Genomic DNA, 26,714 nt, shown 5'->3' on the forward strand with positions numbered 1-26,714 from the left:
GAGCAAAGCAATGTGCAAACTTGCAAAGAAACACACCCATAGACTTATTTTTTTAGCAGCCTGGAGAACACTAAAACCCGATTGTGGAGGATTGATTCTGTCTAATTGATACATGGGGAAACCTTGAAGTGGAACCTCATGGGGATTGGGATCAACCACAGGAAAAATACTTGTAAAATCAGGTCCATTCACATGAGGATTGCTTTAAGACCATCCCGATTTATGACAGAAATTCCAGTCACAATTGTGGTTGTTAAGCCAAGGATCACCTGCACTGTATATAAACCACCATTTGATTTGAGCGATAAAAATATGGTAGGTGAGTGGATAGATTTCCATGCAATGCAAAAGTTTGCCTGCTCATTTCTGCGTATCAGATTTTTGCTAGGCCTGTATGGACACCCTGGAATTTGGCAACAAACTTGAAACTTGGTCCAAATGGGAAAATAGTGTAATCTGAAACCAAAAGTGTTATATGGAATTACAGACTCACAGGGGATGTTGGGCTTTGAATAACAGACTGCAGGGTGAAGATTAAGCAGGTAAAGCATACAGAATTAAGTTTATCTCCCGCTCAGCAAAAAGATTGACTTAATTCCTGCCACCACTGTGATAAGGAAGTAGCCACAAAAATTTCCATGTGGACCATTGATAATATTTTTTTAAAAAAAGGCTTTTCACAGAGTTGACTTTCTAATCAAAACAAACCTGAGATGAAAACCATTAGTAACTTGTAGCTAGTCATAGTGGACATATATGTTAAATATGGAAATATATTAAATATAGAAAATATATTAAAAAGTGTGATAATAAAAACACAAAGAGGTACAATAGAACAACTATGGCAAAAGAAAGCAAAGATTGTACCAATATGATAGGCGCCTTGGGTACAATCCCAAAACATCTGGAACATCACTTGAATACTCTTGGCATTAACAAAATCACTATAAGTCAATTGCAAAATTCAGCTGATATCCTACAGCAAGAGTCTTCAAACTTGACAGCTTTAAGACTTGTGGACTTCAACTCCCAGAATTCCTGAGCTAACATGACTGGAGGAGGAATTCTGGGAATTGAAGTCCACAAGTCTTAAAGCTGTCAAGTTTGAAGACCCCTGTCCTACAGCAATAACTTTAACACTATTAAACAACAAGATCTCCCCATCCAGGTCCTTGGGAAAGGACTCAGTAGGCGGACAAAACTGCAAAACTCCATCTAAACATCCGGCTGATTGTGCAACGAAGATAAATAATGTTACCTCAGATATTGGATTCCCTAATTGGATTTAAGCATTGCAGATGTATCTAGGGATAGAATGGGAGCAAGTGACATCCTGTGCATTGTGACATTATTCTGCATTCATGTGGTCAAAACATCAAGTTTGCAGCCACACCAGTGTGATCAACATGCACCCTGTTTTCATTTGCAACACACATTAAAAACAGACAGAACTTTGAAAGTTGCAGTTCCATTTCAAGGCGATACTTTTGCTATACATTACCATACCTTACCTTTATTCAAAGTGCCAATGAACAAGCACTGTACATGATAGCAGCTGCAAGGATTCTATATGCTTTTTATTGAAAAAGATCTCTGATTCTTAATTCCAATATCTCAAGGGCTGCCACAAAAAAGAGGGAGTCAAGCTATTCTGCAAAGCACCTGAGGGCAGGACAAGAAGCAGTGGATGGAATGGAAACTAATCAAAGAGAGAAGCAACTTAGAACTAAGGAGACATTTCCTGACAGTGAGAACAATTAATCAGTGGAACTGCTTGCCTCCAGAAGTTGTGAATGCTCCAACACTGGAAGTTTTTAGAAAGATGTTGGATAACCATTTGTCTGAAGTGACGTCGGGTTTCCTGCCTAAGCAGGGGATTGGACTAGAAGACCTCCAAGGTCCCTTCCAACTATTATTCTATTCTATTCTATTCTATTCTATTCTATTCTATTCTATTCTATTCTGTTCTGTTCTGTTCTGTTCTGTTCTGTTCTGTTCTATTCCCCTACAGAAGAATATTAATTAAATGGGGAAGGTCTAGAATAACTTTGTATCTAAAAAAATAAATGTGATTCAATCTTATTTTGAAACGGTTTCTGGAGTATAATTCTAGGCATGGCATTGAATCACATCCCCAATTTGGCTTCTGGAAAAAATAAATAAAGGGCAAACCAATGATAAAGGGGGCTAATTTGGCAGAGTTTCATCAGAATTTAAAACATGATTGTTTATGCTTATAACTTGTGCTTTCCAAAAGACATGACAGAGATGGAGGACAGCAGTATGGCGGGGGGGATTATGGTTGACGCTCAGAGATGCTGGTGGGACAGCTAGCACAGGAAGCCGAGGCAGGAAGTCTGAGGCCACAATGGCGGAAGCCTCTGTTGCTGCTGATAAGGACTGCTGGAGAAGCTCGGAGCTGCCCTGTTAGCTTGGGGGGTTCTTTAAATAGCTCTCCCATCTTCTGTAATAAAGGATCGAGAGGAGGAGGCGATGGGAGAGATGTACGCAGGGTTTCCTGTTTGGCTATTGAAATCCTAAGTCTGAAAGGAGGGGGGGGGTTGGTGGTTTTAGTGGCGTATGGTCTCCTTTGCTCCAGCAATTCTTTTGGCACTGTTGGGTCGAAGGGTAAGCAGTGGCTGGATCTGCAGAAGCAGGACAGGCTGGGAGAAAGGATCTTTCAAATTTGGAGGGATTGGTCTGGGTATGAAATGGTACCCAAGGCAGGAAAGCCCTCTTGTGTTTGTTCCAAGAGACTGTTTAAGGCAGAGGTCTCCAAACTTGGCAACTTTAAGACTTGTGGACTTCAACTCTCATATTCCTATGTGGAATATAGCTGGCTGGAGAATTCTGGAAGTTGAAGTCCACAAGTCTTAAAGTTGCCAAGTTTGAGGACCCCTGGTTTAAGGGTTGCCCAGCCGAAGAGCTGCTCCCAGGCCTGGTTGGGCAAGCTTGGAAAAACTAATCAAGCTGGGATGAGAGACCACGAGGAAAACTCAAGGATGTAGGTTTAGACTGAGCAAGTGAAAAAAGCAGAGAGGCGAGCGTGTCTAAATTGTCACCAAGGAAACTGGAAGGACGTTCACAAGAGAAGACAATTTCTTCAGTAGATTGATATTCCACCTTTGCTCAAAGGTGCTTCGACAGCTACTGCCATTCATTTAATCCTCATAACAATAACCTTTGTAATAGATTGGGATACGAGAGAATAACAAGAGAATAACGTGCCCCAAATCACCCAGGGAATTTCCATGGCTGAGGATGGAGTTAGACGTTACCTTTCCTCATAATTCATCCTTATAACCAAGGGTTACTCAACCTTGGCAACATTAAGACGGGTGGACTTCAATTCCTCGAAGTCCCCAGCCAGCATGTTGTATAATATAGCAAGTTAGGGAATTCTATCAGCCCATCAGGAATAACATGGTGCTAGAGAGTATGAAGACATGCAAAGGATTTGTTTGAACTATGGAATTTGCCATTACGAGGTGCCCTGAATTTGTCCCCAAAGTATCTCAAGGAGATGCTGTAAAAGCCATGGAGAAAGCATTGAGGAGGAAATCAGAAATAGTTTCCCTCTGAAACTATTGTTGTTAGAGGACATCAAGGCCACTTGATTGCTCTTTGGCCCCGTATTGTGCGTGGGAGTTTCCCAGAAATTTTCCTTAATTGTTGGAAGATTTTTTATCAGATCCAGCCCACTCTTGCAACTATTATGGGAGGATCCTGGCATGGCAAGAGAGAGTTTTTTTAACAACACTTTTTCTACGTAGCCCCCAGCTGAGACTTGGCAAGTGACAGAATAAACCGATTTTGAAGAATCCACAGTGCATAGCCTCAAAGTCAAATGTTCTCTCACCTGCTAACCTCAACAATTACACACAGGATGGGGAGGGGGGGAATATGTTTAAAAAGTTGCTTCTGCTTTCTTCAAGTTTCTAACTGACCCAATGCTAGAGCTGCTCCAGAAATTCAAAATGGCATTTTAAAAAATATTCTTTTTCATCCCACCTTTTAAAATTATTTTTATAAATAAGTCAAGGCACTTCTTCCTCCTCCAACAACAACCCTGTGAGGTGAGTTGGTTCTAAAATCACCCAGCAGGGCTCTTACCTAAGGCGGGACTAGAACTCACTGTCTCCTGGTGATTGGCCCAAAGTCACCCAACCGGCTTTCATTCTTAAGGCGGGACTAGAACTCAGAGTCTCCTGATCTCAAGCCCGCTGTCTTCATCACTCAATCAAACTGGCAATTTTTTTGTACATTTTAAAAGCAATAATTCATCCAATCTATGTTAGCCTTGCACCATCCATTAACAGCTCCTTGGCCTGCAGACATGAGCAGGTGACCAGACTCATATCACTGCCCTGTTACCATAGATCTTCGTCAAACGGCTTTTGCAGATTGAATTATTTTGAAAGCAGGAACAGCAGAGAAGCTAGGATGGGGTGGTGTCTGATTAACATGGCTTGACTCGAAGAAAAGAAAACTGCAGAGTCTTATTTTTTATTTTTTTGGAAGCTGAATCATTCTTTCTGCGTCCCATGGAAAGGGCAGATTGTTAAGGCAACTTTATCTATCCCTGCCACAACATGACCAGGGAAAGAAAAACAAACAGGCAAATCTTGGCCTCTCACGCGTGAAGCATTCCAGAAAATCCTTAAGTCAATGCCAAACCCAAGACTGTTCTCAAGATTTGGGGGAACCCTCAAGTGAGAGAAGACATCCGTGGTCTCTTTAACCTGGAAGTTGTGGAGCTGTATTCACCAGCTAGTCCGAAAGGTCAGAGAAGGCAGATGGATGGTGATGTTAGGCCAGATTCTTTGCTAGTCTGAAGTCTACACCAACTTGAAACCAACTACTTCCAAGAACAGCTCAGACAACAAAGTCCTGGCTTGCTGGTTTCACTGTGACAGTCCAACCCAGCTTCTTCTTTGCAAATGATTAAGCAAGGCTCCATTTCCCTCATCTTTAAAAATCTGAACAGGTCAGCACTAAACTACAGTTAAAATCCCAGCACGGATTCCTTCCTGCCAATAATAATGCAAAGCTGAAGATAAACGAAGATATCCTTAGAGGAAAAGTTAGGTTAGCTATATATTCTCAAACTTGGACCGGGGAAGAAAAAAGTTTTCCCTCAATGAATTCTGAAAATTCTCTACCAACCTAAGTTGATTGTTAACATTATTATTTTCTTCAAGAGCACAGCATGGTTAAAACAAGGCAAATCCTTGAGCTGGTAAAATTTTTGAAGCCTCCAATGTTTGTACAGGTCAGCCTCTGTTTGGCCAACCTGGTCAGAAATGTATGCTTGTGCAGGAAAATAAATTGTGAAAGGAATGGGCGAACCAAAAAGCTAAAGTTGGAAATAAGGAATGAATAAAAACAGCTACGGTTGAAAAGTATAAAAGCTTTATAAAAATTGAAAATGGATTAATAACAACAGGAATGCAAAATAAATAAAATAAAATAAGCTGACCTCTTACCACAGGGGAGTCATTCCAATTTGGGGGTGACGTGTCCCCCAACACTTAGTATCCTTCCCCAGACTTCTGTGTTTTGGCACGGAGATGCCATTTTCATCTCTTGCCAGGCATCTTGATGGTTTGGTGAAAGGTAGGTCCTTGTGTCCGGTTGTGGCAAAATATGAAGATCCCCAAAACTTGCTCGCCTGCCTTCGTTTGGTTGGCCAGACTTAGCGGTGCAAGGGGCTCCCTGCTTTACAGCTGAAAGTGTCTGGTGGTGGTTTGGTTTGGGTTTTTTAAACTCAGAGACATCAACCGCCACGAAAGGGAAGGAAGAGGAAATTTTTTTGTACCAGAAGGAAAGAGCGGAGGGGGGCCCTGTTTCTGGAGCTGGGTGTGTATGAGACAGAGAGGAACTGAACCAGAGACCAGCTCAGTGCAAACTGGAAGACAGAGACAAAGAGAGGGGGATCAGCTGCTAACAAAGATGGAGGAACTTCTCCAGAACTTACCTTGATGGTGCAATCCATGGCACGCCTCTACCTGCTGCTTTCTGCCTAGATCTCCATGGGCAGTCAGATGAGTTGCATTGGCAGGGCTGATCTTGCGCAGGGGGCCGGATGAACAAGACTTGGTGTGTGCATATGTGTATGTGTGTGTGTATGTGTGTGTGTGGTGTATGTGTGCGTCTAATTTTGGGAAGTGAAGTCACACAAACCGCCAGGGCTGGTTTCCTATTGGTGTGACCAAGCATACAGGCTCTGAAAGTTTTTTGTTTTTTTTAAAATAGCATTGTTGGCTTTGATGCATTTTTTTTTCCTCTTCTTGTTCAAATTACAAATGGGTAAGTCAAGAGATTTTTTTTTGAGACTGAAATGGAAGGACAAGAGAGACGGCGGGTGAAAAACAGAGAGGGATGAGGGCAAAAGAAGACCTGTTATTGTTCTTGAAGGGTCATTTGATTTATTTTTGCAGGAAGCAAGACCAGGAGGGGTGCGTCCCACAAAAGTCAGGAGGACTCAATGTTTGATCTTTAAAGCAAGCGTTTTTTATGGGTTGAAAATTAGCTTCTGAAGTCGGAAAGGCACTGTGCACTTTCAGAGGTAACTTCTGTCTTAGCCCCCTTGTTTGCGCCATGTTACCCTCTTCAGCTAAAGGGTATTGCTTACAGTTGGGCCTCTTAGATTGAGGACAGGCAAGCCTGATGAATTATTTACTGAATTTAGATCTCAATGAGACCGGAATTGCAAACTTCTTATGAATTCATGCTCAATGATTTCATCTGTAATCCTTGATTCTGTCTCAGCTACATTACTGAACGCTGCTGCTCTATTATGCAGTTGGTCAGGAGGCTATTTTAGTCTATTTGGGAAACTAACCTGTTAGGTCAGTACGTGACCTGTGGGCACTCTCACAAAATGGTTGCCACATTGGACCGTTCTGTAGCCAATCATGTCATGCGGCATGGGTGGCAGACAATTGGATGAGATTACTTTTTTATTCACGGCCAGCTTTCTTCCTGCTTTTGATGTCTGTCTTAGCTTTGTTTTATTTTTATTATTTATTATTATTTTATTATATTACATTGATCTCTCTTCTCAGCAAAGAAATAACCTGAAATTCCTGAGCTTTTTGTTGTTGTGGTGGTTGTTGTTGTCTAAAGATTCTTATGGAGCCTCAAGTAGGATCTGGTGGCATTCCTATAAAATCATCTTGGGGCTGGAGCTTTGCTTGGTCGTAGGGCACCTCTCTATTTATTTACTTATGTATTCTGCTTAATCAAAGGAATTTATAAAATAATAATTGAGGTGGCGCAGAGACATTGGCAGACACAATGGGTTAGTGGGCAGGTGAGTAGGATAGGTGAGGATGCACCTAATCCATTTATGAAATCCTTTTGTTAGAATGAAGGATACAGCATCCATAATATCAGTGAAATCCTAGTCAATTTTGTCTGGGTTAGGAAAAAGTTGAGTAAAGAGTTTATTCGAAAAGAGAATAGGAGAAGAAGTGAACAACTTCATTCTCAGGTGTAAACTATTCTCAGATGTCACATGGACAAGCATGCATTCATATGCAGTCTGTGTCTTTGTTAATTGAGATCAATTGATATTTAATCAGTAAATGGCCAAACATTGTTGATGTGAATTCTGGACTGGAGTCAATTCTAATTGAAATGATCTGGTCTGATCCTCTCTCTTTATCCTATGAGCAAGAGCAATTTTTAAATGATAACAGTTGGCTGATTGTTCTATCTCGTGCTTCTTCTCGTTGGTCCTCAGTCAAGTCATTGGTTATTTATATGCTGGAGTGGCTTCATAACATATGGATCTAGAACAAGGTTTCTCAATCTTGGCCATTTTAAGATATGTGGTCTTTAGTGTCCAGAATTCCCTAGACAAGTGGCCAAGGTTGGGAAACACTGATCCAGAAGCATCAACCAGGCTCTAGACTACTTTACAGTCAACCAGGCTCTAGATTGTTTACTAGACCAGAAAGTTTGGGCTATATTTGATTGAACAAATCACTATTGGTTATCACTATCCACAGTAAGATGACTGTATCTATCTACCCATAGCACATTTAAGCTGATTACTTAATTAATCCATAGTCGGATTTTGCACGTTATCTAAACTAACCACTTAGATTACATTTGGACAGCACAAGGGGAATAAGAAAATGAACCATGGTTAATATTATTTAAATTTACTCTGTGGTGCAAATGCAACTTTTTGGTTTTAGCTGACCCAATTAAGCAGACCTCAAGTCGTGGTTTAACTAACCTCCATGGACTTGTCTGCAGAATAAACAAATTCAAGCCCCAGCAAACTATGTTAGAGCTTATTGTGATGTGTGATTATCAAAATGGAAACTCATTGCAAGAATAATATTGAAACAGAACTGAAACAATAATTAAGTTAACCATTTGATTTAAAACTACTAATTGTAGCTCTCTTGCTCCATGGCCAGTTTCTCTATATAAATATACATACATCATCTTAATCATGGTATTTTTATGATGATGATGAGATGATGATGATGATGATGATTGTTATTTTTGTTGTTGTTGTTGTTGTTGTTGTTGTTGTTTTTATTATTATTATTATTATTATTATTATTATTATTATTGGAATACCATGATGAGTATGATGTATGTATGATGTATGTATATATATTTATATAGAGAAAGTGGCTATGGGGCAAGAGAGGTACAATTAATTAGTCTTTAATTAAATGGTTAATTTAATTATTGTTTGAGTTCTGTTTCTATATCACTCTTGCAAAGTGTTTCCATTTTCATAACCATATTCATATTCATAATAATAATAATAATTATTATTATACTTTTATTCATTAAACATGAAACAAAGTCAACTGAATAAAAACAGATCACAAATATCATTGACAGACACTGATGGTTGATACAGGTTGCTTGCAGCATCCAAGGTATCAACCAACTATCTTCTTAAGATGTACGATGTTCCAAGTAGCTCAATTTTTTGCAGTTCCACTGATGTTATTGCAGGAAGCTGCAATTTCTTGATTTATTATGATTAACAGATAGCAGATAATCAGAGTTGAAAGGGACCTTATAGATCATCTAGTCCAACCCCCGCCCAAGCGGGAGACCCTATACTGTTTCTGACAATTGCAGTCCAATCTCTTCTTGAAAGTCTCAAGTGATGACGTTCCCACAACTTCCGAGGGCAACTTCTGTTCCATTGGTTGATTGTTCTCACTGTCAGAAAGTTTCTCCTTATTTCCAGGTTAAATCTCTCCTTGTTCATTTTCCATCCATTATTCTTTGTCTGGCCTTCAGGTGCTTTAGAAAATAGCTTGACCCCCTCTTCTCTCTGTGGCAGCCCCTCAAATATTGGCAGACTGTTATCATGTCTCCCCTGGTCCTTCTCTTCACCAGACTAGCCATGCCCAGTTCCTGTAACCGTTCTTCATATGTTCTTCATATGTTTTAGTCTCCAGTCTCCTAATCATCCTGGTTGCTCTTTGTATTTTTCTAGAGTCTCAACATCTTTTTTATAATGTGGTGATCAAAATTGGATGCAGTACTTTAGGTGTGGTCTTACTAAGGCTTTACAGAGTGGTATTATTACTAGTATTATGCACATTATATAAATTAACTATGTGGATTAAATTTGGACTGCATAAAGTGGGTGGTGTAAAAAAATGAACCATGATTAGGAGGCCTTGGAGCAATACCCAAAGGGCTACCTAGATGAATAGAAACTTATTAGACCTGAATATCCTGGCTTTGCAAAAAATAAAATAAAATAAAATCACCCTACTGGGAACTGGCTATATATTTGTTTAGCACTTGAACTGTATACCAGTCCCAGACCATGAATCTAATTGAAGATTAACAACAACAACAGCTACAACAACAATATGCTAAATACAGAAAAGAGTAAGAAAGAACAAGTCAACGTAGGCATGAAACTGGAAAAAGAAAAGGAGATAGAGCTACATCTAAATACATTAAAAGAAAATATTGCTACATCTAAATACATTTAAATAGAGGCAAGAGGAAGATCAAAGAAATCAAAATGGCGAGTGCAACTAATTGACTGAATTTCTGCCGTCCTATAAATGCCTCTTGAGTTTAAGCCAACCTCCTTCACTATACCTCCACTATCACATCTTTCTGTCTTCCTTACCTCCATTATATCCATGAACTGCTTTTCTTCATCAAACTTTCTCTTTTTGAGGCTTTCCTCAACTCCATCCAACTTTGAATTCTTGTGCCTTTCTCTTCCTCTCAACTCATCCAAGCTTCCTTAATTTGTTTTCCAGTTTGATCCTCGTTCAATCTCTCTATATGACCCAAACCATCTCAAGCATATTTGTTTTACGCTGGCCATTCTCTTTTGTACTTAATCCACATGAATTCAGCACTCATTCAATGTTCTTGACCTTATCTCTTCTTGTTTTTCACATGTACTTCTTAGAAATCCCATGCGAACTGCATTTACCCTACTGAAATGGTACTGAAACGGCCATGTTTGTCTCTTATGATGGTTTGATAAAGGGGACGATACATAGCCATACATGTTGTTTATTTTTTTCCTGATCTCAGTGCCAGCCTCTGGTTCTAAATTTTGCTGAAAGCATTCCAGGGGCTGGCCATCCAACGATAGACTTCTCTTGTTAAGTGACTGGACTTTCATCTCTGCAGGAAGGATCTTCTGGAGATACCATCAGTTAACAGTTCTGTTTGATGGGCTCCATTGAAAGCATCCTCACTCTGCTACGCCCTGCAGTAGAATACACTCACCAGGCTGCATCTGCACAACATACTTAATTGGGGCTGTAACTAACCTATTGGTTGCATTCACACAATATGTTAAACTCGGCAATTTTCACCTGGATTATTTTTTTAGCATTCTGCATGCATCCTGACCAACCTGCACCTTGGCCATCAAGTTAATTGGACAACCATTTGTCTGAAATGGTATAGGGGTTGGACTAGAAGACCTCCAAGGTCCCTTCCACTTCTATTATTCTGTTCTGTTCTTAATTACATGTACTTTATTTATTCATAACTCATTTACAAATGAGTGAATCATCACAAGGTTAAGCCCCGTAGAAATAAACTCATTTGAGAGTTCTCTTTTAGTTATTTGAAATTTGTGCTTTTAAAACTTGGTTTCAGTGGTTTTCTTATTTTTAAGAAAACATGTTATGAAACAAATTACCAGCTTTTAATGCTTTACGATGCAGCATACATCAACCTCAACAGTAGTGTTCACAGTCATCCCAATTATCAAATCTAGGGATTCCATCCACACACAATGTGGGAAGCTCAGTTACAATTCATCTTGGTTAGGTTCTCCTGGCTTTAGAGCATTGTGTGAATTCAACCTCTTTTGTTAGTTTGTAGTTGAGTGTTTTTCATAAACGGGTTAATTCAATAATACTGCTGAATGCAGTGCTAGGCTTGTTTCTAAATCTGGTAGATCTTTGCAAACCTCTCATGTTCAGTATTGGTTAGGGTTCTGGATGCCTGTCCTAAATGGCCCATTTAGGGAAAATAATGCAAAAACAATGTACTTTCTGGCTTCAAGGTTTGTTCCTAACAAACAGAAACAGGTACCCTAGGTGGACCATGCCACCTCCCCTGCCCCTCAACCCCAAGAGCAGATCCCAGGGATGGTTTGGGAATTTGCAATATTTTACCCTATTTTCTATTTCATGTTTTTTTTTTAGCCATGGTTTGGGAAATAGAGATACTTGGCTTCTTCTCTGCCTATCCAACCAATGTTTCAGGGACCAGATAAAAGAGAGGCTGCAACATCTTGGTGTTTTTTTTAATTTAATTTGCTTTTAAGATCTTTTTCCACCTACAAAAACAGTGCCCAACTTAACTTGCCACTTTCACCTTGATAGAAAAACTATCCCCCCCTGCTTGCTGTTGGCCATAAAAAAAATCTCCAGTTTTCCAACTTAGGCAGAGCAAATGGACAACTTCTTTTCATTCTGTCTCTTCCTCCTCCTCCTCTTCTACTACTTTTCTGAGCTCTGTTGCACCTGGTTTGTGCTTTGTGGTAAGGCGTGGGGGCCTTGTGGTTTCCGGTTGCTGTTGTGCACTCCTTGTCTCAACGCTGGGGATGATTGCACAATCTCACATCATATTTTCGGAGGCTGGCATACCCACCCACCCACTCACCTCTCTGCTGAGATTCCCTGGAAGGGGGCACAGAATGGAGCGCCCTCAAACTCAATAGGAGCCGTGAGCCTGCAACGTAAGAGTTCTTCTGAAGGATCATTGGGGCCGCTGGAATGCTGGGCGAGGGGCCTGTTCATGGGATGAGGATGGAGAGCAATTAGGGCTGTGGACGAATGGAGGCCAGGCTGCAGGCTTCATGTAGGACAGAGATGTGCAAGCCCCAGGGCTATAAGTAGCCTCCAACTCTTCCAAGAGTTGCCACTGAATTGCAAATTTCAATTTGACAGATGCTTTCTTTAAATGCTTGGGTTGGAATTACAATTAAATCAGATTTATTTGGGGACTGATGTCACCCACAACTTCATCCTATCTACTCTGGGGGAATCAAGCCTCCAGCACATAATATCCAGGCCAAAATTATGCGCCCTTGATCTTGAATAAGGCTTGCCCAGATGTGTTGAACTACAGTGGTTATCATCCTTCCCCAGGTAGTGATGGAGTGGGTGGGTTGCGGTCCAGCTGATTTAGTGAGAACCAAGTTGGGAAAGGTGGATTGAGACTCAGATGTGGGGCTAATGTCTGGCTCAACTGGGGGGGTGGGGGTAACAAGCTTGTTGGGTGGGGAGCTCTTTTGTTGTTCCTTGCCCAATCTCAAGCCATTACCCAATTCTGTGGGTTTGTGGTTTAGGGCTGTTTAAGTACAAGGGGACTGGCTTCTCTATGGGTTGGGTAACTCTGCCACCCATTGCTCGTCATAGAGAAAAGTGCGCAGAAGAGACAGTGTGTGTGGTCAACCTGGCCAAAATCAAGCTACTTGGTTTTAATTGCACAGCACAACACCACAGTGCAACTAGACTCCGTTTTGTTTTTTTCAATGCTTGTCCTACCTCCCACTCAACTCCAGTTTCTCAATACAAGTCACCCTTGTGTTAGGAAGGTGCTTGTTACCATCTAAGTGGGGTGAAAATATCTTGCTTGTTTTGTGGATAAATATCTGGAGATTTCCCTTAAGTAGCAGTTGGATTTCTCCTCTTAGAAGCACCAGAATTCAGTTGGGTGTAAGATAGACACAGCTGGCTCACATTCCCTCCCATGTTATGATTCTGATCCAATCCTCTTCCCCTTGCTGGTATTTGTTAAGCTCAGCTCTCCTCTCCCTTGGTACAGCGTGTAAGTATAACTGTAGGGTTGGTCAACTTAGTTCCTTCTAGGGCTGTGTTGAGTTCTAGCTCTCCCTCCCTTCAACTTGTACGTCTTGTTGAGAATTGTGATGCGGCAGCTTAAGAAGAGCTTCCTACGTGTATAACTCCTGGAATTGTCTTCTTTCAACACCCTAGGTAAACAATCTTGGCTCTCAAGGGTAATAAACCTGGTTTAGAAGGTGTTTGGCTCAGTGAGAAAATTAGGGGTTTCCTGGCTTAGGGCAGGCTTTGGAGGAAGTCATGTTGTCTCCTTTCAAGATTGATTGGAGTTGGGACGACTAGCTTGCTTGGAAGGTTTGGTGAACTGTATTGTGTTCCTGAGAGATAAACATCCCAGCCTTGCTTCCTCTCACGAATTTGCTTCTGTCTCTGAAATTTGGCCACCTGGTCGCCCCTCGGGGATTGCAAAGTCGTGATACACACACACTCTCTCCTCCCCTCTCCCTCCCTGTCCCTTTCACACACACAGACACCACATTGGCTGTGCCGACATGGAAAATCTTTCTGCCTCCCTCCCCCTCACCCCACCCTCAAAAACACAGAAAAAGTCACGAAACTTGCTCCTTTATTCAACCAATGGGAGCAAAGAAGTACAAGGATGAATATAGAGAGAAAAGGTGGGTGGGTGGGTGGGTGGGTGGAAATGATAGAGACCCCTGGCAAGGGATAAGCGCAGGCCAATACTTTTACGACGAAAGCAGCAGAAGCCAACTAGCCGGAGATACTTCTAGGTGTAACTATTCTTCTCCCAACTTCATAGTCCAAGGAGCAGAAGATATTTTGTGCTACTCAAACTTTGGTATTTGTTTACCTGCAAGAAATTTCTCCAAGCCGGCCATCCCATAAGAGACCTCTGCAAACTGGTGAGTAAAATCAGGGGTTGAGGCAAGGATTGTATTGGAGTGATGTGTCTGTGTGTGTGTGAAAATTTCACGCAAAAATATGTCAGACCTATTATCTAGTATCTGCAGTCTGATACATGATCAAATCTATTTAATTTAGCCCTCCTTAGCCAGGATGCCAAAGAAATGTTGAGACTGCTAACCTCTGGAACATCTGGCTATCATGGCCAAAGGAATTCTGGGAGTTGCCAACATTTTTGAATGATGCTGAGTTAAGGAAATCCAATCCAATTCATTCTCTTCACTAGAGTTTAGGTGGATCGGTCCCAAATTGTCCTCAATGCCACCTCTGGTTTGATACTAGCTTAGTTTTGATTATTCAACTGAGTTACTGAATAAACTCATTTTCTGGAAAAAATACAGTTAGAAACATAACATTTAATTCATATTTGTTTGTGTGTTATGAATTTCCATTTTATATAGATAAAAATCTTCAGTATTTCACAAAATAGTTTTACATAACTATTATATTTGTGTAAATGCATGCAATTCTGAATCTATACATAGATAACATATTTTATGAATGAAGGCAAACATACATGTCCCAGGATCCTGCAAAATATTTTATATCTAGACAATAAGAATTTTCAATATTTCTTTGTTTTATGTAACTATCATATCTATCTACATGTATGTGTGCATTAGATAAGAATTTTCAGTGTTTCATTAGTTAGTTTGACATAAGTGAATAATTTTTATCATTAAAAAAATCAGATCATTGTTAAAGTCTGGTTTAGCATATAAATAACAAAGGCAACAATCAGCACAGTGTAAATAATAAGGTATGATAAAGAATTACAGTAATTCCTGTCTACTGCGAATGACTGATTATTTAACAAATCATTGAAAGTTGGACTAGTAAGAGCTTATGCAAAGGGAAACCCACATTATGAATGCAGCCTATCATTCTTATAAAAGTATAAATAATTGAAACATTTTTTATGATGTTTTGAAGGCAGGCGAGTGCATTTATTTATTTTCAGAAATGAAACTGGGTGGCAGGTGGGGGCTATAGTCTTGGGGTGGGCAGCTTTAATCATGACTCTCTCCTGATGGTTCCACCTTGAGGGATGAAAATGGACCATCCATCTGCTCTTCTGGCAAGTGGGCAGGGCGAGAACAGTTGAGCAGGCAGCGGTCTTGCAGAAAGTGAAGTGGGGATAATATTTGTCTCTATCTGTGGGCTGCAGATATGGAGTCTGGGCAAGAAAGCTGGAGGGATAACCCGGTGCAAACGGTCCCTGTTGGAGCAGAGATCGAAGGAACAGGTAAGAGATGCTTTTATTTGTTTGGGAAAAACGAAACCACAAAATTTTGTCTTGTTTTTGACAGGCCACTAAGTTAACAGATAATAGATAATCAGAGTTGGAAAGGATCTTGTAGGTCATCTAGTCCAACCCCCCACCGCCCAAGTGGGAGACCCTACATCATTTCTGACAAATGGCAGTCCAATCTCTTCTTGAATGTCTCAAGTGATGGCGCTCCCACAACTTCCGAGGGCAACTTCTGTTCCATTGGTTTTGTTCTCACTGTCAGAAAGTTCCTCCTTATTTCCAGGTTGAATCTTTCCTTGTTCAGTTACCATCCATTATTCCTTGTCTGGCCTACAGGTGCCTTGGAAAATAGCTTAACCACTTCCTCTCTGTGGCAGCCCCTCAAATATTGGAAGACCTTTATCGTGTCTCCCCTGGTCCTTCTCTTTACTAGATTAGCCATGCCCAGTTCCTATAACCGTTCTTCATATGTTTTAGTCTCCAGTCCTCTTATCATCCTGGTTGCTCTTCTCTGTACTTTTTCTAGAGTCTCAACATCTTTTTTATAGTGTGGTGACCAAAACTGGATGCAGTATTCTAGGTGTGGTCTTACTAAGGCTTTATAGAGTGGTATTAGTACCTCCCTTGATCTTGATTGAATCCCTCTGTTAATGCAGCTTAGGATTGCATTAACTTTTTTGGTTACTGCTGCACACTGCTGGCTCATCTTTCGCTGGTTGTCCACTAAGACTCCAAGATCCCTCTCACAGTTACTGCTATTGAGCCTGGTTTCACCCAGTCAATTATATGTGTACTTTTGGTTTTCCTTGCCTAAGTGTAGGACTTGGCAAGCCCCCTGCACCTCTAACCCAAACAGAGGAAACATGTGGAACATGTTTTTTTTCTGGAATTCTTGCCAAATCCTTCCCCAGATGTGGCCACATGTTTGTAAGTAGACATGCAACAGGAAAGCAAGGGGTGTTTGCATATGGTCCACTCTGGGGCATATGCAGGGGTGGTTCGGGATAGCCCCTCGCTAAGATTCTGTGCAGTTCAGAGAACCCCCAAATCCCACTCTGCCTACCCCTCCCAGGAGTCCCCGTGCAGCCCATTTTGGATGCAGGTAAGAGCAGGGCGCACGCGGAGGCTCGGGGAAGGGCGAAAAACGGGCCTCCTGGAAGTTCAGGAAGGCTGGAAATGGGCCTGTTTCTGGCTTCCAGAGAGCCTCCGGAGCCTGGGGAAGCCATTTTCACCCTCCTGGAGGCTTGAGTAACGTCTCTGGAGCCTGGGAAGGGCAAAAACGCCCCCCTGCCACGGTGCAGGAGGCCGACTAGGCCACGCCCACCATGGGCATGCCGACCCCACAACCGGGCAGAGAACCCGTTGTTAAAATTTTTGAAGCTCACCCCTGGACGTATGAGCAGGAAGGATGAAGGAGGAGAGCTGAGAATGGAAGAATCGTCAACTTTTGGAGTGGTTTGCCCAACTGCTCAACTTCTATAGGATTGCAACCCGGGGGGGAGGCAGGTTCTCTAAAGCTCACAGCCTGTTTTGGTGCATTTAAAAAGTTTTGTTGTCTGACTTCTTCTCACCCTAAATTTGTATCTCTTCTGCTCACCTTTTGGAGAGTTACTTACCATGCTGATAAAAGTTAGGCAGTTAGATAGAGCCCTGACGCTTTCCTTAAAATTTCTGGCCAATGTTCTGTCCAAGATTTCTGGCTAGAAAGAGCAAGCAAAGGTAGAAATTTCTTAGCTCAGCTCCTGTTGATTAAATCCATAGGATTATTCTGGCAACAAGATGAGATAAAAGGTTTATCCTGCCTTCTTTTTTTGGTGGTGGTTTGTTTAGAGACAATCCTCAACCTACAACAGTTCATGTAATGACCGTTCAAAGTTACAATGGCACTGAAAAACTTATGACCGCTTATGGTCATAAGCTTATATGACTTATGACCGCTTTTTCACACTTAAGACTGTTGCGCCATCTCCATGGTCATGTGATCAAAATTCCGATGCTTGGCAACTAATTCATATTTATGATGGTTTGCAGAGTCCTGGGGCGTCATGTGGTCCCCTTTCGCAGCTTTCTGACAAGGTCATAAAATGGGGGAAAAACTCAACATAGGTCTCACTTTGCAACAGAAATGTTGAGCTCAGTTGCGATCATAAGTCGAAGACGGCCTGTATGAGGTGGTTTATTTATTTGAAACTTGACGTATTCTGGTGGTTTCCCATCCCAACAATGATCAGGTCTAAACCCGCTTAGATTTTTTTGTTTTAAAAATTCTACCGAGGTTGCCAGGTGCTGAGATTTGCTGTGGCATCAGTTTCAAAGAAATGAATATTATTTCATGTTTATGTCCTGTGTGAATATTCAGGCCACAAATGCAGAGAGAGTGATGGGCTGTAGCTATCTCAACCTATCAGTCAGTCCAGTGGTGGGATTCAATTTTTTTTTACTACTTGTTTTGTGGGCGTGGCATGGCTTGGTGGGCATGGCTTGGTGGACGTGGCAGGGGAAGATTACTCCAAAATCCCCATTCCCTCCCCATCCCACTAACCTGCTTTCCAGCTCTGTTCTCCTGTGCAGGGCAACAAAAGAAGACCCAGCCAATCAGCTGGGACTCTGGAGGCGGAGGAGAGATGGGGGCGGGGCCAGTCAGAGGTGGGATTTGCTGGTTCTCCGAACTACTTAAAATTTCCACTACCGGTTCTCCAAAACTGGTCAGAACCTGCTGAATACCACCTCGGAATCAGTCCCAGGCTTTTGATAATTCCAGCTGCATAATACAAGAATAAAAAAACACCTCTTACATTCTTTTCTCTCTCTTTTTACATTGCACAAGACTTTTTGGAAGAGTACAGGAAGATTTTCCAAGATGATTTTGGTGACTTAGGTTCCTGGTTTCTACCTGAAAATGAGGTGGAGCAGCAGCTGCCAAGCTGGACTGGTGGAAGTTACCTGGCTGAACTGGAGGGTTTTGAAAAGACAGTGCCAATCCACGAATCCCTTGGCTTGAAAGGTAAATAGCATCCTGGGCAGCAGCAGAAGTTGGGGTGCAGTCCCAGCATCAGCACCCCAAATTATTTATCCCAACTGGTGCTTTTTAATAATTCTGCCTTCATTTTAAGCGAGTGCATGAATCTGCATTTTTCCTCTTCCTTTTCCATCCCTCCTTCCTTTTCTGTTGAATCCGTTACAATTATGAAAATTCAAGCAGGAATGATTTTGTTTCCTTTCTCCGTTTTTAGACTTTATTTTAGACACTAAGAAAAATAGGAGAGGAGGAGATTAAACAAAATTAAGAGTAGTGTGGAGGCAGGTTTATAGAGATTTGAATTTAAAGCTTGCTAAACATTCTCTATAAAATAGTATTCTAATTTTAGTAGGAATATGAATGGATATTCTTTTTTCAAATATACTTTATTAAATGTTTGCTATATCTATATCTATCTATCTATCTATCTATCTATCTATCTATCTATCTATCTATCTATCTATCATCTATCTATCATCTATCTATCATCTATCTATCTATTTGTAACGGTATCAAAGTTGGAAGTTTTTCCTATTTTTTGTTATTCTTGGCACTTTTTCTCTCCTTATTTTTAGTAATCACAAATAGTTGTCATCACTGAGTTCCAAACATCAAAAGTTTCATTTTTTCCCCATTTCAAACAAGATGTTCAAAAGTGGCCTCCTAAGTTTTCTTCTCTTTAATCTTCTCTTTAAGTTTTTAGTTTCACCATTTCAGCCAGTTCCATTAATTTCATCCTCCATTCTTCCTTTGTGGGAATTTGCCGCTCCTGTGGTCTCCGTGCTTGCAAAGATTTCACTGCTTTTATCATATATAGAAACTAGTTCTATACTGGTGCTTCGCTATGAAACTATGTGGTTGGGGAGGAAAATGAGGGGGAAAAATTCTGCCTCTGCCTACCAACATCGATCGGTATTCATCTGGCTAGTGTCCTGTCAGTGTGTGGGAGAGTTGAGGGCTGTTTGGAAACTGAAACAGTATTTGCTATGTGAGCAAGAAGGAGACAGCAAGGAGCCTGGCCGTGGTTTAACTCAACTACTCTGTACTAAAGCTGCTTGCTGCTGTGAAACTAAAACTGAAACTCCTCTCCTCTGCTTGTGTTTTGCATTTGGAACAGATTTCTTTTCAGGTGAGGAGGGGGAGTAGAACTCCTAGCATCAGAGCCTGTTAATGATAATATACGAAATACTAATGCTCTGATGGTCATTTGGAAAAATCCTTTTTTAGTGGGCACCTAGAAGCTAAGAGAAACATATGTGCCACATTTCAAGTTTGTAGGCTTTATGGTTCTGGAGATTTTGTGATGATGCGTGAGTGGTATTTTGCTTTTATATATATAGATAAAGGTCCGTGTTTTTTTTTTAAGGTGGTTCTCCATCGATTTTCAAGAAACCATCTATTAATGACCGTTATCACTTTAGCAGTACAGATATAAGTAGCAGTAAATGCACCATCCCTAACACCACACACTACAAGAATAAACATGAATGGAATTATCTCTTTTCTTTTTGAGGCTTTCCTGAGTACACCAAGACCATTGTGGAATTGAAGCAGGTTTCTTCCGATCCAGATTACAGAGAACCATACCATGGTGGTGAGTTTTGGTTTATACTTGGAAGGAGAGAGAGGGGAGTAGAGAAAGCTTGTGGCACTAAGGGGAAATACTTGTGCTTTCTGAAGTGTGAGGCTTACACTCTCACAAATATCAAATTCTCATTTGTTAGGAATGAGGATTAACAGGTGCATTTATTTATTAAGCACATTTAAACTGGCTGCCAAACTCATACATGGTGACTCAAACCTTACTGAAAGTTGATTCAAACTTCAATCTTTGGAATATTTAAAGCCCACTTTTGACTCAATTTTTGTAGCTCGTGTGGCAATTTATACTGTGTTGGCTGCAATTCTTGATATGTCTCCTTGCTTAAAGCTGAACGGTGATTTTTAGTAATCTTTATTACTAGAAATATAGGCACTATATTCAGCCATTTATTAATAATGCAGCTTAAAGTTATGACCTCCTTGGGATTTTTAGACTCCCCTTTTTGTGCTTTATTATTTTATCTTTTTGACCTGTTTTTTTTATTTTGCACTTAAGTTTATGTGTTTTCTTTAAAAACCTAAAAAAATCAAATCAAAACAAAATGTTTTTTAACTTTTTGTTTAATTATTATATTGCAGAAGCCTAAACAGTGAAAAACAAAAATATAAAAGGCAAAAAGAGAACAAACTAAAAATGTTGCAATAAAGAATTGGATGGTACAATCTTCTCTTCATTCTTTTCACCCAACCAGTAGCCTTTAGTTAAATATTAAGTCCAGATGCCTTTCGAACATCACCTTTGGAACACCTAAATATTGATGGAATACATTTAATATTTAATAATAGACATCGGGCGTATTTGCTCATATCTGTTTAAATCATTTCATTTGTGTTTTTTAGTTAACCACTATACTTATTTTTCTTGGTAGCCGTATTACAAATATCTAAATTTTCCTTGCTAGTTATGTAACTTATATAGGGGAAATATTCCTGCTTAAATTTGGTCCTATTATAACTACCCTGCTTCCCTGAAAATAAGACCCAACTGGAAAATAAGCCCTACCATGATTTTTCAGGATGCTCATAATATAAGCCCTACCCCCCAAATAAGCCCCAGTTAAGATTGTCTGCCCGACGGATGCATTTCCAGCCGTATTTCCCCTAAAATAAGATCTAATCAGAAAATAAGCCCTAATGCATCTTTTGGAGCAAAAATTAATATAGGACCCGGTCTTATTTTGGGGGAAACACGGTATATACTGTGGCTTAGCCATCATTGCACATTCAGTGAAGGAGAAAAATGTCTTTAGTCTCATCCATATATTTATTTTATTTATTTATTTATTTGGTTTGTCAATTGCTTACCAGATAATAGGTATAAGTAAAAACATAGTTATGAATACCTAGATACATATAAGACAAAAAAAAGAAACAATAGGACAGGGACAGTTTATTATATGTTTCTATGAATAATTTTGAAAATGGTACAGTTAAGAAAGAGTACCTTACATGTACCTGTTTAAAGGGAAGTGAGATGGGCTATGTCACAAGTCCTTATGGGTATTTCTTAGTGCACGAGTGCAATGACTTGGCAAGATGGCATATGTGTTTTGGGAAGTTTAAACAAAGCAACCCTCCCCTTATCCCCTTTTAAAAACATCCTATGCACGTCTGTTACGAATTAGTTAAAGTGATCATGGCTTTGGAGTAAGACAGAGCAGGAAACAACATAACAGCGCAATACAAATTACCTCTCTGCGTCAACTGACACAACTCGGAGTTAAAGCAACAAGAGGAAGTAAAGGTTTAAAAACTTTGCCGAAATGTTGTAAGGCTGCCAGTCATCAGCCTTTCCCCAAAACGTTCCCCTTTAGAAAAGTTAGACTATCAGTCCCATGTTTCCCTGCCAGAACAATTCTCTGGGAATTTAAGGGAATTGCCACCTATATCTGAAATGTGGATGAGGAGTAGGTGGAATAATAATAATAATAAACTATTGTGCTACTACAACAGGAATATTGCAGTATTTGCACCAATGTAGGTATATAGCATAAAAGGCCATTTTTCATTATATGTGGATATGAGAATTCTTCTGACATTTCCCAGACAAGGCATTGATCAGAAGTCACTAGTCTCATTTCTCAGAGAAATGAAAAGTTGCAGTCCAACCTTCTGCAATAGGAGAATCAGTTAAACCATCAGAATAGACACCTGGAAGGGACCCTTCTAGTAGATCCCCCTCCTCAAGTAGGAGACCCTACATCATTTCAGGCAAGTGACTGCCAGGCTGTTCTTAAAACCCTCCAGTGAGGAAGCACCTACAACACCTGCAGGCAAGCTGTTCCACTGGTTAATTGATGACGAATTCATGAGAGATGATAGTCCAGTCTTTTCTTTAAAATTTCCAGACATGGGTGACCCACCTCCTCAACAGAGAGACCATTCCTTAGATCTTACCATCACAAGCCTTTTCCTTTTCCTTGCATTTGGAGGGATGAGTGAAATGCTGGCTAGCAGCTTAAGACCAATCGATGAAGCCACACTAGAGCTTAAACATTCCACCATAAATCCTGGCTGATGGCTGAGTGCAACATGTGGATCCAGGCAACTCAGATTCAGACAAACCCCAGTTAAGCCCTTAATAAATGTGTCCTCTGTTTTCTCACTGTACAGAGGACACGGGGAATGGCCTTGAAGGTGACATGGGCTGTAAGAATGACTTTCAGATGAAGTTGCTGCTACCAAGCCAATGTCAGAGAACAGAAATTTGAGGCCGGACCAAGAAAATAATATGAGAAAATGTCTCTGATCAGCCCCACTCTAATCCACACAAAAATAAAAGGAGGAAGAGCATTTAGACTTGAAAGATACTGTTATTAGAGCCATTCAAAAGTAATCCTGACCTATCTGCCATTGGTCTTTTAGTCTGGTCTACCTTGTTGGGTTGGCACATTAATTCTATTTCTTCTACATCCTCACCTGTACCCGAACATCTATTTAAGAGTGGGATGAAAAGGCCCTGAATTCCTTCGGTGTCTTTTGACTCTTAGTATCAGAAGCTGTCTTTCTCCTGATGTCAGGATTCCAGAAGTTACCCCCATTTAAATCATGAGTCTCGAGCCAAATTTCCAAAAGTCAAAAAGGATTTATTGGGAATTAAACTGTCTGGCACTGCCTGGGTGTAGCCAACTCTGAAACACATAATTCATTGTCACCCTTGACGCTGGTTTTCTCTCTACCCGCTGAGTGTGTCATAATTCATATTCTCCAATGGGACACATCCATAGCCAAGAGTCATCAATCATGCTCTCCAGTTAGAATTTTGCGCGGCAGAAACTTTGGTCACATAGTTACTATCTTTGAAAACATTTATGGAATGCACTTTCAGTTTGGAAGCTGCCACACTCTCCCCCTCCCTTTCTGTTGGCAACTCTAAAAAGACATAGAAATATTTTATGCGTTGACATCTAAGACTGGTGCCTGATGATTTTTATAACCTGGAATTCTTGCCTCCTATGTCTAAGGGACACGGTGGCTCAGTGACTAAGACGCTGAGCTTGTTGATCAGAAAGGTTGGCAGTTCAGTGGTTCGAATCCCTAGCGTCGCATAATGGCGTGAGCTCCTGTTTCTTGTCCCAGCTTCTGCCAACCTAGCAGTTCGAAAGCATGTAAAAAAAAATTAGGGACCACTTTGTAGAAAAAATAGGGACCACTTTGGTGGGAAGGGAACAGCGTTCTGTGAGCCTTCGGCGTTTAGTCCTGCCGGCCACATGACCACGGAGACATCTTCAGACATCTTCGGCTTTGCAACGGAGATGAGCACCCCCCTCTAGAGCTGGAAACAACTAGCATGTATGTGCGAGGGGAACCTCTACCTTTACCTTATAGACATCTATGCTTATAGATAGACACAAGGTGAGAAAAGTGGTAGGACTGCTGTTCTCCCATAATTCTGATGACACCTGTTCCTTGAATCTCCTGCAGCTTCAAGAATGGTGCTCCAACAAGACAGTGTCCCCCACAGCCTCGAGGGTTCCAGTTGCCCCCCGGCTCTGCCTCAGCCTTGGTTTGTTCTATATCCTGATTCTCCTGGAGAACAGGTGTCTTCTGCTCAGCTTCCTCTTGGAGATCAGCAAGAACAGCAGAAGGAAGGTAAAAACCTCAGATTTGCATGACCTGTCCTCCAAAGTACCCTTCAAATTCCTGAATTCTTTTTTTAGAACTTATTTTCAACATGCTTTAGGAAAAAAAAATTGGGAGCTGTTTCTCAGCTTACATTATCACTGTGTGTGTGTGTGTGTGTGTGCATGCTTATCTTTCTTTTACATCTTATAAAAAAAGGTCTGTGAGAAATTTGTGGGATTTAAGGCAGCACAAGAAGCCCTTCAGTTGGAACGGTGTGGCGGCCTAGAGTGGAGGTCTTGCCTCACAATCAGAAGGTTGTGAGTTCAATCCTAGGTAGAGGCAGATCTTTCTCTCTCTGGGCACCCTGAGAATCTATCTGCTGAACAAAACTCTGCATTGGCAACAGGAAGGGAATCCGGCCATTAAAGAACTCTGCTAGCTCCATTCATAATCCTGCAAGAGATTATGGGGTCATTAAATGAAAGATGATAAGAAGCCCCCTCAGTTGCTCATTGCAAGATCTTACTCTAGTGCAGCCTCAGCAATCTTAAGATGTATGGACTTCACCTCCCAGAATTCCTCAATCAGCAGCATAAGATCCCATACACATCCCTTGGCTAACACTGAAGCAGATACCAGAATCCTGCAGCTCCTTTGCTAAGACTTATCCTTTGCAAACCCAAAGCAAAAGCAATTCCTTTTCCACCAGGCAGAATGTGAATGATGAAAACAACAGTGCAATACTAAATCTTGAATAAGACATCCTGCTGTTCTCAACACTGTGCTCGCTCAATGGGTTTAATCTTAAACCCAGATTAAGAAAGCACAATGGATGTGTGTGTACATACTATTCTCTGTCTCAACCACTGAACCATATGATGATCTAATGTGGTGGCTGAAATCACTCAAGATGCTAAGGGTAGTAGTGGCTGCGGTCTATCGATATGCTCCAAACCTTCTAAGTTCCCCACCCCATGCTTATTAAATATGTTTTAATGCAGATGAGGCCGACTCAGTTTCTCCATAATTAGCAACGATTTCTAATTTCTAATTAGGACACTATAAATTGGTCTAGAGCAATGGTGGGTAACCTTTTTGGGCTCCTGTGCCGAAAATTGGTGTGCCAGCACCCAGAAGGCAATGCGCGTGTCCCCCCATGCCCCCCGCGCATGCGCGCATGATCCCCTCACTGCCCCCTTACCTGCACTGTGCATCCACGCGCCTCCCAGCTGATTTTTGGGCCTTTTTTGGCTTCCCAGAGGCTCGAGGGAAGCCTCTGCAGCCTTTGGAGGCCAAAAAAAATGGGTCCATTTCGTCACTTCCGGTATTTCTGGAAATACAGGAAGTGATGAAACAGGCCTGTTTTTCAGCCTCCAAAGCTTGCAGAGGCTTCCCTCGAGCCTCTGGGAGGCCAAAAAAGGCCTGAAAATCAGCTGGGAGGCACGCGTATGCGCAGTGAGGTAAGTTTGCCTGGGGCTCACGTGCCCACACAAAGGGCCTACTCGCTTTCATGCTTACTTCCCTGATTCTGTCCATCCATTGTCGTTGCCTCTAGAACATTGGATCGAGTCCCTTGGCCCCGATTCAGGCAGCCAATCCAGTGCCTTGGACAGCGATTCTTGCCATTGCGATTCACCAATCAGGAGCCAGAAAAAAAGGGAACGCAGAGACCAGGCGGATAGCAAGAACCCCAATGCTTTACCTAGAGATCGGACAGGTAATATTGACCGGGGAGCATGGGGTTGGGAGACTTCCGAAACCCATAATGTGCTGACACTAAATTTCAGGTCTTAAAGGGTCTGGAGTTACAATGACTTTTTAAACTGCTTGCCCATTCAAATTAAGGTCAGGTATGATGTTGGCTTCTCAGTGGTGACTCCAAAATTAGGAAATGTCCCATTTTGGGGAATCGTCTGTTTTGTTTGTCTGGCTTTTGGATAAAGTACAGGTAGTTCTCCAACTTATGACCACCAGGGAGCACAAGTTTTCTGTTGAGGTGAGACATTGGCTAAGTGAGTTTTGCCCCATTTTACGACTTTCTTGCCTCCGTTGTTAAGCAAATCCAAATCATCCCTGTGCATCTCCCGTTTTGATGGCAGGGGCCGGACCCATTCAATTATGGCGCTTTCTGCTGGAGCTCCTGCAAGATGGCTCCTGCCAAGCCCTTATCCGCTGGACAGGGAATGACTGGGAATTCAAACTCTGTGACCCACACGAGGTGAGTCCACCCCCCTCGCCCTCCCCTCATTTATATACAACCCACGGTGCCCTTCCCTTCTGGCAAAGAGTCTCTCGGGAATACAGAGGTATTGTATTCTCTATATAATATACAGATAAGATATAATAATAAATATCTGTATAATATAATATTATACAGATATGACATCTGTTGTGACCTAGGCTTCCCAAGATCATGACGCAGACTTCTCATCCCGATAAAACCCCTTTTATTTCAGTTAAAGGGAATTCCTCTCCAGCAAAGTCCCGGCAAACAGTCTTTCAA

At 41.3% G+C, this 26,714-nt stretch overlaps 2 protein-coding genes across 16 annotated transcripts in view; one reads left to right on the plus strand and one right to left on the minus strand.

The window, feature by feature from the left end:
• Positions 1 to 6,112, minus strand: part of LOC113448184 (retroviral integration site protein Fli-1 homolog) — a 27,945-nt gene extending 21,833 nt beyond the window's left edge. For 7 of the 11 annotated variants that reach the window (XM_087939951.1, XM_026718781.2, XM_087939953.1 and 4 more), the window contains exon 1: positions 5,978 to 6,112. In XM_087939951.1, the coding sequence (XP_087796077.1) occupies positions 5,978 to 5,995 (18 nt within the window). In that variant the 5' untranslated portion in view covers positions 5,996 to 6,112. Of the gene's footprint in view, positions 1 to 5,479; positions 5,734 to 5,977 lie in introns of those variants that run through there. The other 4 variants (XM_087939956.1, XM_087939954.1, XM_087939955.1 and 1 more) reach the window with 3 other exon arrangements.
• Positions 5,889 to 26,714, plus strand: part of ETV2 (ETS variant transcription factor 2) — a 23,883-nt gene continuing 3,057 nt past the window's right edge. Inside the window, exons 1-9 of one of the 5 annotated variants that reach the window (XM_026718783.2) lie at positions 5,889 to 6,099; positions 6,441 to 6,568; positions 14,110 to 14,212; positions 15,442 to 15,519; positions 18,353 to 18,529; positions 20,058 to 20,138; positions 24,071 to 24,238; positions 25,767 to 25,928; positions 26,311 to 26,429. In XM_026718783.2, the coding sequence (XP_026574568.1) occupies positions 15,444 to 15,519; positions 18,353 to 18,529; positions 20,058 to 20,138; positions 24,071 to 24,238; positions 25,767 to 25,928; positions 26,311 to 26,429 (783 nt within the window). In that variant the 5' untranslated portion in view covers positions 5,889 to 6,099; positions 6,441 to 6,568; positions 14,110 to 14,212; positions 15,442 to 15,443. Of the gene's footprint in view, positions 6,100 to 6,214; positions 6,310 to 6,440; positions 6,569 to 11,701; positions 12,224 to 14,109; positions 14,213 to 15,441; positions 15,520 to 18,352; positions 18,530 to 20,057; positions 20,139 to 24,070; positions 24,239 to 25,766; positions 25,929 to 26,310; positions 26,430 to 26,714 lie in introns of those variants that run through there. The other 4 variants (XM_087939958.1, XM_087939960.1, XM_087939959.1 and 1 more) reach the window with 4 other exon arrangements.

The sequence above is a fragment of the Pseudonaja textilis genome, chromosome 10 (assembly GCF_049901715.1).
Source record: "Pseudonaja textilis isolate UNSWEBS1 chromosome 10, rPseTex1.2, whole genome shotgun sequence".
Classification (NCBI taxonomy): domain Eukaryota; kingdom Metazoa; phylum Chordata; class Lepidosauria; order Squamata; family Elapidae; genus Pseudonaja; species Pseudonaja textilis.